This window comes from Solanum stenotomum, chromosome 1 (assembly GCF_019186545.1).
Source record: "Solanum stenotomum isolate F172 chromosome 1, ASM1918654v1, whole genome shotgun sequence".
Classification (NCBI taxonomy): domain Eukaryota; kingdom Viridiplantae; phylum Streptophyta; class Magnoliopsida; order Solanales; family Solanaceae; genus Solanum; species Solanum stenotomum.
Window position 1 is genome coordinate 55,255,105 of NC_064282.1, and position 11,556 is coordinate 55,266,660.

The 11,556-nt window shown below is 30.2% G+C and overlaps 1 protein-coding gene across 1 annotated transcript; it reads right to left on the reverse strand.

Annotated features, from left to right (window-relative positions):
• Positions 1-250: 250 nt before the first annotated feature.
• Positions 251-1,246, reverse strand: LOC125853843 (FCS-Like Zinc finger 15). The gene is made up of 2 exons (XM_049533596.1): positions 904-1,246; positions 251-765 (listed from the first exon to the last, which is right to left on the reverse strand). Exons 1-2 carry the CDS (start codon positions 1,137-1,139, stop codon positions 561-563), a joined length of 441 nt encoding a protein of 146 aa, XP_049389553.1. The 5' UTR covers positions 1,140-1,246; the 3' UTR covers positions 251-560.
• Positions 1,247-11,556: the final 10,310 nt, after the last annotated feature.

Sequence of the window (11,556 nt, forward strand, 5' to 3'; positions counted from 1 at the left end):
ATTAACCATATCCTACGAGGATCTCAAAATATTCTTTTAACTTTTATTACTTAATTAATTAACTACTCAAATTGTCACCTTTTTGGCTTTATTAATGGGGAAAAAATAACAATCGATTCGAAGAAAAATTTCATTTCATTTCTTTTAAAGTGATATTAAAAAATAAAATTTAATGACATTAAATGCAATAAAATAAAATAAAAGAGTGACTCATCACTCCTTTGAGGGGTATAATTTGGAAATATGCCACTTTTTCATTTATTACCCAGAATATCCCGACAGTCCCTACAACCCCATATTCTAGAAAAAGAAAGATTCTCAATAACATTATTTTGCAATTTAGTTAAATTGGCAACGGGAAACCAAAACCCAGGGGCTGATAAATGAAAACTAGCAGCAGTTTTGTTTGTTTCCAAATTTTCGTACTACTAATATTAATTTCATAAAATAAAACTACTACGGTAATAAAATAAAATTGAAAGGGATAGCATAGGCATTACAAAATGTATCGAGGACAAAACTGGAAAGCAGCAAATTTTTCGTGGAACTGAACTCCTTTCTCAGTATGCAAACCCATTGGGTCGGTTCCCCGCCGCCATTTTCCTACTCCGGGAAGACGACGACGACGATGATGAAGAAGAAGAAGTACACGATTTATTAGAAGAAGAAGAATTCGAAGCTTGAGATTTCGTCTTTATACTGTCTTCTTCATCCATAAAAATCTGCTTGCATCTGCAGTCTACGCTACAAAATGCCCATTCTCCCCTGTAAAATAAAACATAATCATCAGACGTATTACCCCCCGCAAATCGCAATACAAATAGATTCAGGATTTGAAATTAGACATTAGTAAGTATTTCCTTAAATTTAAGCAAATAGAGAGGAGATGAGCTAGCGGCTTACTTGTACATGTAGATGTCTTTGCCAGGTAAGAGTTTCTGCTTACAAAGGAAACAGGAATCGAGAAATCCAGAAGCTGCTGGAGATTTTCGAGGGGAAAAAGGAGAAGAAGGGATCGAGGAGGGAGAAGTGGGTTTCATCAATACCATACTAGCTTTGTTAAGAATTTGCCAAGTAGAAGTAGTTGTATTAATATCTTTATTATTGTAACCTTCGAGTACTACACTGAGTCCCACCATCTCATGAGGGAAAGAGATTTTTGTTTATCTGAAAAACCCTTGAAAGATTTGTTGCTAAATAGGAGATGGGAAGAAGAAGAAGTTAGTAAAGGGGGTAACAGGGGGTACCCCTAATACTATACAGCAGGGAAAAATGGGCAGTAAGAAAGGACGAGTAGCATAGCGAATGATCTAAACTTGGAATGCTTAGTTGAATGCCACGTTTAACCCCTATTTTGGACTCTTTATCTTTTAACTCTAACCTCCTATTTTCCATTTTTTTAAAAATCTTTTTACCCTCATTTGTCGTCTTTTGTAAAATATATTTCCCTAACTTATTTACGGATATTTGATTTTGTGTGTATCGGCCGGTTTGGTTTATATATTGTCAATTTTTGGATTTTAATTATATTAAATTAATAAGATATTTTATTTATTGATTTATCAATTTTGATCCTTAACTGCTTGATTATCGATTTAATCAATAAGAAAATGTTTATAAATCAAATATATGATTTCTCCAATAATTTGACGCAACAAGACAATAATGTAACTTTATAAAACACTTATAAAATAGAAACAATAATAACTAACATGAAAAGAACTATACAAGTGCACCATAAAGAGAAATTAATAGATTTTGACATTTTGTATAATGTGAATTTGTAAATTCAAAGTTCCTATGAAATGTGAATTGAAGGTTAAAGGAAAAATACAATAACAAGTAACATTCTGAGATTATATTTAATATGCAAAATGGTCTGATGGACTCTATACTTGTATCAGTTTGTATTTTGAATCCTTGTACTTGCTCTTTTGTCATTTGGACCCTTAAACTCAATAAAACATAATTTAGCAAGTCCCTCTGATCATTGACCAAGCTTATGTGTCTTTAAGATGGCTGAGTTGGCAAAATTGTGTGACTTCACGCACCTTAAGGCGAGTGAATAACTTTTTTAGGTTAAAAAAAATATTAAAATTAAAAAAGAAATATATATTTTTTAAAAAATAATTAATTAAAAAGTATTTTCTTCTTCCCCACTACCCCTTTCTTTTTGGCCACGCCTGAAAGCTTCTTTTTTTCTTCTCCATAATTTACTAACATCGGAGACCAGCGCTCGCCGGAGACCACTGAATCGCAGTGGCGTGAGAGAGACAAGCGGGCCAGATCTGGTGGTGTGGTGGCTTAGGTTGTTGTTTTTGTAGAGGTTGGAGGAGGAAAAAAAATAGTGATGGTATGCGACGGAAATGAAGATGGTGAGAAAGAAAGTATATGTGATTTCGCCGACAAAAATGGCGACGACAGCGACGACTTTCTCCGGAGACGGCGACATCCTTTTCTTTTTCTTTTTTTCTTCTACGAAGAACCCAAAAATGCTCCCAATCTATTTTCATAAAGTTGTTAGATTTTTGTTTAATTTCATTAAATTAAGTGATGCCTCCTTTTTCTGTGAAAAAAAATGAAGAAGAAAAAATAGGGGATGTGGAGATGGTTGAGTTTTGACAGTGATGGTTGGTTAGGGGAGGTGGAGGGAAGGTGAGAGAAACAATAATTTTATTTTATTTGGTAAAATAGAAAATTTTATTGATTTAATTAGTCTTTTATTTAATATTTTTATTAATAATTAAAAATAGTTATTAAGAAAATTATGACTTGGCATTAATATATATGACATGGATATGACAGGTCAATTATATAAAGGAGAGTGAGCTACACACATGATTGGAGAGGCTTAATAATCTCATTTTAATTGAGTTTAAGGGTCCAGATGACAAAAAGGTAAGTAGAAGAGTTTAGAATACAAACTGATACAAGTATAAGGGTCTACCAGACCATTTCGCCTATTTAATATTTATGTAGGGGCAAAGTAGTAAATTACTATAGTCTTAATGGATTAGCGATTTACTCAATAATCTAAGACTAAAAATTAAAATCGAACCAATAACCCGATAATTTTTTTAATAAAATAATTAAAATCTCATTAATTCAATAATAATAAATCAATAACATTTTTTCGATTCAATTTTTCATGCCCCTAATATTTGATTCACTACTACTCTTAAAAGAGGTGTTGTTCAGACATTTATTTTTAATAAATGAATTCTGTGCTCATTGTGTAATTTCGGTATTGCGCATTTAATTTGCACATATGAACAATTTTTTCAATTGCTATGACAGGATATTTAAAGATGAATAACACGTACATGTTGCTTTGCAAAAGAGGAAAATGACTCACAATAATACTACCAAATAGGCAAATACATTGTCAATTTGATTAGATCACTAAGGTAATCTTTAATTCAAAATTAGCTATATAATTTATCAATAATTTTTAACTAATTCATTACTTAAAAAGCTTTTAGCTAATTTAATTTTTTATAATCCCTTATTAATTTGTAGCTAAATCATATTAATATAAAGCTTAATTATTTAGCTATGAAATTTTCTCTATCATTAATTTCTTATTTTTTTAGAAGTGCATTTTACATCAAGTANTAAAAAGCTTGTAGCTAATTTAATTTTTTATAATCCCTTATTAATCTGTAGCTAAATCATATTAATATAAAGCTTAATTATTTAGCTATGAAATTTTCTCTATCATTAATTTCTTATTTTTTTAGAAGTGCATTTTACATCAAGTAGTACAAAGAGCTAACATACGAAAAGAATATAAATTCGTATGTCTTGATGATCAGTTCTGACCTAAAACTATTCGTTACTATTACTGTAATTATTAAAGGTGTGTTTGGTAGGAGAGAAAATTTTTTTTTTGAAAAATGTTTCATTGGAAATTAAATAATTCTCTCAGTCGTTTTCTAGTATTTGATAAATAAATAAGAAATTATTATTCTAAAAGCATTTACATGCAATCTAGTAAACCACTATATAGGCCGGATGACGTTGGAGTATGAGTTTGAAGGTGGTGGGATCGAGGTGGGATGATCAAGGGACGAAAGATTAAGGATATTGAACGGATGGAGAGGAGACAAAAAACTTGAAATGTTACTTATAAACTTTTTTTTTCTTTCTATTTTCATTAAAAAAAAAGTCATTTTCCTCCCTAGACATACACTTTGTTTTAATTAATTAAATATGAGAAAATTAAAATTTAATTTCCGAAAAGTATTTACCCCATATCAAACACACTCTAAGTTGTTAATTAATTGACGATTGGATTGATCGAAACTTGCCAACATACAAAAGATCAGTTATGGGGGACATACTTAACAACACAAAGTAATGAAAATTATGACTATATCAGAGAGTCAAAACTCCAACATTCAAATAAGGGGCTAATTTATAGTTTGAATTTTATGGTTCAAATTTAATTTCAAATTTTATTACAGCTTGTCATTGAATTACAAATTTATTATTAAATTTTAACACATACAAAATTTGAGTCAATAATTTATTCGATAGGATGAATCCATAACATTAAACACTGCAGCCATTCCTGCAGATTATTAATATTTTCATATAAAACAATGTGTACTCATGTTACAATAAAAATAATTTTTAGCGGTAATAAATATACATATTAACAAGCATTATAATTGTCATTAGATTCAATATCATTATAAATTTTAAAAATATTAACAAAGAATGATAATAGCCGTTTAAAATACACATTTAGTAACAATTAAATGACACAAGTGATCCACTACAGTCTCTTAGAATCATTATATGTTTTTTTAGGGAATGTTTTGTTATAAATTAAATAAATTTATCACTCATTTTTTAGTGTTTGATAAGTAAGTAAGAAAACATTATTCTAATTAAAAGCATTTACATGCAATCTAGCAAACCACAATGTAGGCAGGATGGTGTAGGGAGTGGGAGTTCGAAGGTTGGTGGGATCGAGGTGGGATGATCAAGGGGTGCTAGAGATTGAGTATATTGGGCGGGTGGAGAGGAGACAATAAACTTGAAATGTTATTTATGATTTTGTTTTTTTTTATTTTCATTAAAGAACTTATTTTTCTTATTTTTAAATGAATTATTTTCCTAGATATTTTCTTTTTAATCAATCAAATATAAGAAAATTAAAAATTAATTTCCGAAAAATATTTTGCCCCATACCAAACACACTCCAAGCTAAGTTGTCAATTAATTGACGATTGGATTGATCGAAACTTGCCAACATACAAAAGATCAGTTAGGAGGAACACATATAGTCCAACTTACCAGCACCAAGTAAAATTGCTTTCATCTTTTTGCTAGATGAAAATCGATCCGGAAAAATCTATTTAAATATGTAACTTATTTTATTATATTTTTTAAAAAAATTATCATTTAAAAAATTATAAAATTACTACTCTCTCATATTCTCAGATGCATCATGTATCGAGACATATAATGTATCACAAATTTGAGTGATATATTCGAAATCAAAACGTGATGTATCATACTTGAGAGATGTATCCGAAACTGGGACGCGATTTATCAGGACGTTTTGGAATATATCCGAATTCCACCAAATTTAAGGGATTTTCGTAATTTGAAAAGAATAGAAATAAGATGTAATTGATTCTTGAGCCTATGAAATTTGTTTAAAATTCTCAAAAGATATAAGTAATGAAAATTATGACTATATTAAAGAGTCAAACTCCAATGTTCAAATAAGGGTGAATTCATAATTTAAATTTTATGGTTCAAAATTTAATTTCGAATTTTATTACAACTTGTTACTGAATTACAAATCTATTATTGAAATTTTTAACACATACAAAATTTGAGTCAATAATTTATTCGATAGGATGAATCCATAACATTAACAATGCAGCCATTCCAGCAGATTAGTAATATTTTCATATAAAACAATGTGTACTAACATTACAATGAAAATAATTTTTAACTGTAATAAGTATATATATTAACAAATATTAGTTAATTATCATTAAATTCAATGTTGTTATAGGTTTTAGGGACATTTATAAAGAATACTAATAGCTATTTAAAATATACATTTAATAATAATTAAGCTATTGCCGTTAATTAATTATTGATAAAAATTATCGTTGCATTCAACAAACTGTTATGAGTAGCATGTATAATTACTCATAGATTTGTCATGTGACAATGATTGAATAATATATTTTACTTAAGTTATTATGACATAGTGCATGTATTATTATTTGAGTATGTATTTTTTTTTTCTCTAAATACAGTTGAACACTAATAGAAGATGGATACTCTCACTAGTTTCTCCGTATATGCAGTGGTAGAGTAACACTTTTACGTTTGAAAAATTATACTGTATTATATAAATTTATAAAATTATTATATATATATATATATATTACATATTAATATTACTCAACTTCTTTGTGAATATATATTATTTTATATATTTTAACACCCTTTAATGAAAACTCGTGCTACGTACACTATATATATATATGAAGCTATATGTATATATATTCGAATTAGGTTCAATGAAACCATACCCAAAGAACTTTATCTTTCTTTTCCATAAGAAAAATATCTCTTTTGAGTATCCCATTAACATAGAAATAGAAAAAGAAACAATAAATATCTCAGAGTATGATGGAGCTATAAAAATATAAGAAATGACAGTTCATCTTTGCCCATTCAAAGAAAAGGAAAAAAAAGTTTTTTGTCGAGACTTGCTAAATGATAAGCACAAATCGCTTTCATCATGACTTTTAAGATAAACTTTCACCATCAGTGAATTCATTAGTTTTAATTAAGGTAGTAGTAATTAGGATAATACACTTTGTTGTACTTCACCAGCATTTTGGTGGAGATGTTAAATAGATGGATTGAGTTGAGTTTGTTTAGGGATACTCTTTTTTGAGCTCCGGCGACAATGGAAGCTGAAATATCCATCCACCACTAGAAAAATAAAGATAGGTCAGGGTCATTGTATCCAATTAATATTTTACTGTCATTTTATGTTCGTCTTTTTCAGATAAAATTACAATTTACAATAAGTTTCATAGTAAACTTGAAAATAAATTCTATTAAAAATTTGGGGAAGCTAGTGTCTTAATAAATGGTAGAATAGGGTCGACATTGTTGTCGAAATTCGGTACAAAGATTCTAATTTTGATTTGCGTCGCTACCGGAATTTGTGTTCTCTCTTGTACAATGGTACCTTGTATTGTGAAACTATCGTGTTCGTTTTTTTTTTTGGATGAAATTGCAATTTACCGTGAGTTTGATAGCAGATCTGAAGAATAAACTCTATTGAAAAATTGGGGAAGATGGTGTATTTAAGGATTTAATTAATTAATAGAGATACTAACTGAACTATGACATTTTTTTTTATTGGTTTTGGAAAGTAAATTGACACATTCACGCACTGATATTTGCATGTTCACAAACATTGGGGGAAAATGGGTCAGAATGGTCTATTTACCAAAGATATTTAATACTTTTATGGGGTAATAAGACGGCTGCAAAGTTAAGGTGTTTTTGAAAATTCGGGACAACTTTAGTGGTGACTTTATGTCTTTTCTCATTAAAATGAGATAAGTTAATAAATATATGAGTTATAATTCATTCAAAAGTTACTAAAATAAACTATAAAATGCGGGTTATAACTCAATCTGCACAATTTTTACTAAATATTAATTACCTTATTGTTTGTTTAAAATTTTTAGTAACTAATAAAATGACTATGTATAACCTATTAAATAAAGAAAATATGTTTTTAAAAATATTTTTTGTACGATCTTTTATGGGTTAGTTTGGACTACAATCTATATTTTCATGAGCAAATTGAAATGAATTGAACTAGTAAATGAATTGAGTAATAATTATTGTGCTAACACATACAATAATGTACACAGTTATATAAGTACTACATGAGGTTGAATCCATATATTAATCCCTAAGAAACTTGTCGAATTGGTTATCTAATTTTGAATTATTACTCCGACTATTCAACAAGTAACAAACAATTTTGGAAATTTTGATTTATTATACTAAATTTAATTTAAAGTAATACAAAATTTAAAGCAAGTTGAAGATTAGTTTGATGTAATTCAGATTAGAAGAGGATTTAGGATCGTGGCAGTTTTTCTCTTCGCGTCGCGGAGAGAACGCGGACTCCATTGTTTCAAAAATTATTTCGCAATCAAATATTATAATTAATCTTTGCGTTGCGGACTTGCTCCCCAGACAGTGTTTTTTTGACCGTTTCTCATGATTAACTATCTAAAACTCATTTAATCATTACGATATCCTTCCTATCACAAATCATAACCCTTGAATCCATAATTCAAATTCAAGGTAGAGCTAAGAGTCAAGTTTTGATAGTTCTTTAGAGTCATTTTGAGAAGTCTTTTGCAAACCTTCTAAGCTTGTTTTGAGACTTGAGCATTTGAGTTTGAGGAAGAGTAAAGTTGCATTCATTTTCTTTAAAATGATACGCGGGAACTAAGTATTCCCAAGAGTAAATGTTTTCACATTCAAGCAAGAGAGGAAACATTGATTTCCAAAAGAGTTCATGAGCAACTTTAAGTACCATCTCTTTTAAGAGAAAGATTTTTGAGTAATAATCTCAAACCACAGAAAGAGGAAATGTTTTCTTTAAAACGTAATGAGCTAAGTATATTTTAGGAGTAGTATTGAGCACCGATATGGGGAAGAGTTCATACAACTCACAACCTCCATAAACCATGTAGCCAACGTGGATAGAAAGGATCATACTTTTTAGACGATTCCTTATTGGTTTAAAGCATAGACTAGTGGATCCATTTAGTTGAGGAGTTTTATACCCTGGCAAGGTATAGGATAGTTTTGGCAGCGTGGGTGAGATGTTGTATCATCACATAGCTTATAGTGATGGTTGTCGGTTAGAGAATCTCCCAAACAAAATTTATTTTGTATTTTTACGTACAACTGAGATATTATTGTATTTTTCAATACATTGAGTCGTTATCTACTGTTTTAAATGTTTATATAAACTGCATCTTTATTGTTGTTTTATATTGCATTGAGTTGAGACGAGGTAAGTTGTTTCTTCAGTTCTTGTTCAAGCTTATGTCTTGTTTAGATTTCCCCTTGCATGCTCGTACATTCCATGTACTGACGCCATTTGGCCTGCATCTTTTATGATGCAGATACAAGTAACCAGGATCAACATCCAGTGCTTCGTTGATCCAGTTGAGATTCCAGAATTGTTTGGTGAGCCTTATTGCTTCCAGAGGATCCCTTTATTATGTTTTGTCATTTAAGTTGTTGGGATGATTGAGGGTCTTGTCCTGACAGCCCTCATAGTATTAGAGGCTTCATAGATAGATAAATGTTAATTCATGAGTCTTTTCATTTTCATTTGTTATGTTGAGACTTGAGTTGCCACTTTGGCTAGTTGAATGTTTATTTCTAAAACATTCTAAGTTACTTTGAGACAGTTGAGTAAATTTACATTTGATTTCTTTTAAATGATGAGTAAAGTCTTCCGCTGAGTCATAAGTGAGGCCAAGGGTTCGCTTGGGGCCAACAATGGTTCTTGAGTGCCAGTCGCGTCCAGAGTGTAGGCTCGGGGCGTGACATATGTTATACCTATTGCAATCCTTTCTTTTAGTTATTTTGCCTCAGCTATATTTCATACTCGTGCATTCAATGTACTGATTTCATTCGACCTGCTTCTCTTATGATGTAGATACAAGTGTTCAGGATCATCAACATGTGTTTCGTTGAGATCACTTTGTGCATCAGATAGCTTTGGTGAGCCTTCTTATTTTCTGGATAATTTCACATTTTATTTTTTGTTATTGTTATTGTTATTGTGGGTCTTGTCCCGACATCTATCCTAGTATTAGAGGCTTCATAGATAGCTAGACTTAATGAGTCTCTCAGTATATTTCTTTTTGTTTTGAGATCTTGAGAACTATTACTTATACTTCATTAAGTATTTCCAAACATTTATTTGAGTTGAGTTTAATTGAGACTATTGAGTTAATTTTGTATTTAAGGCTTTTTTATACTTGAGTAAGTTTTCTGCTAAATAGTCAGTCAGGCCAAGGATTTGCTTGGGGATCAGAAATGGTTCTTGAGTACCGGTCATGTCCAGGGTGTAGGCTTAGGACGTGACAAACTTGGTATCAGAGCGCAAAGTTCAAGAGTCATAGGGTGTCTATGAAGCCGTGTCTGTAGAGTCCTTCTTATCAGTGTGAAGCGCGCCACATTTATAATTGAGAGGCTACGACATATAGGAACATTTCACTTTTGTCTTACTCCTGATAGTGCGATATAGTTCAACCCTATACAAGTTTCTTCTAACTCGTGCTTACGCATGATTGTGTAAGACTTACCATGCAAACTTCCTTTATTTTATTAGATTTGGAGGGAAAGTTTATCCAAGGAATTTTCATTAAATGAATAAAGGCTATTTTGTAAGACTTTTCGTATGGGGAAAATTTGGGAACTTACATAAATCTCACTAGTTTAGGAGCTAATTACTTAGATACAATCTAGTTTACTATATTGTGTATCTTATCAGATTTTTGAGCCTCCAGATATGTCTAGATACATGTATCTCGGATACATGAGGTAAAATTTAGGTGTAAATTATTCTAGATACATTATATCCAAGAGGAATTGGATGTATCTGGAATACATAGCAAATCTCGCTCGCCTCCCTCACCTCTCTTCCATCTCGCTCGCCAATCTCCCATGTATTTGGTATCTCAGATATATGAGAATCACTCCAGATACATATAGATACATGTATCTAGTGTGATCCGCATGTATCTGAGATATATATGAATCTCGCTTGCCTTTCTCCCTATATTTTTGTGTATTTGGTAGCGAAAATATATGTATCAAGTGTAAGACACGTAGAAAACTCTTAATTAGTGGTAAACTATGTAATATTTTAAAATAGATAATAATAGTATATATGATAGTAAAATGTGTCTAATTATATAGTTTTTTTAAAACAAATTTCCAAAATCAACCAGCCATATGTAAACTTAATCTGAATTATTCATGTATTAGCTTTGCAGTGATCCCATAACCAAACGGCCACATAAAAATGAGGGAAAATTGTATGAAATAGCAAATTATTAATTCAAATTAAATTTTATAGTCATAGTTTATTTTAATTGTAATTCGCAGCAAACATCCCCTTTTTTTGCCATCTGATTCGGTATACAATTAGCCATTTTCGGTATACACTTAGCTATTTTATACATTTCGGTATAAAATGCGTTTGTGTTTGTATAAAGCGAGAGAAAAGTGTATATACAAATACAAATACATATATTTTCATGTTATACACTTATAATTATACAAATACAGATCTTATTATACAAATTACAATGTATAAATGAATTTATACAAAATTGAACAATTTGTATAAAATTGGATATTTGCAGCGAATTATACAAATCAAAAGCTCCATAGCAAACATAAAATTTGCTATGGAGCACAATTATGCAAACTATAACTATAACATATAAATAT

Bases quoted from the DNA above. Each gene is read 5' to 3' on its own strand.
- LOC125853843 (XM_049533596.1), bottom strand. From the start codon at position 1,139: ATGGTGGGACTCAGTGTAGTACTCGAAGGTTACAATAATAAAGATATT. The intron at 766-903 runs GTAAGCCGCTAG...TTTATTTTACAG, and splicing joins AAAGACATCTACATGTACAA to GGGAGAATGGGCATTTTGTA.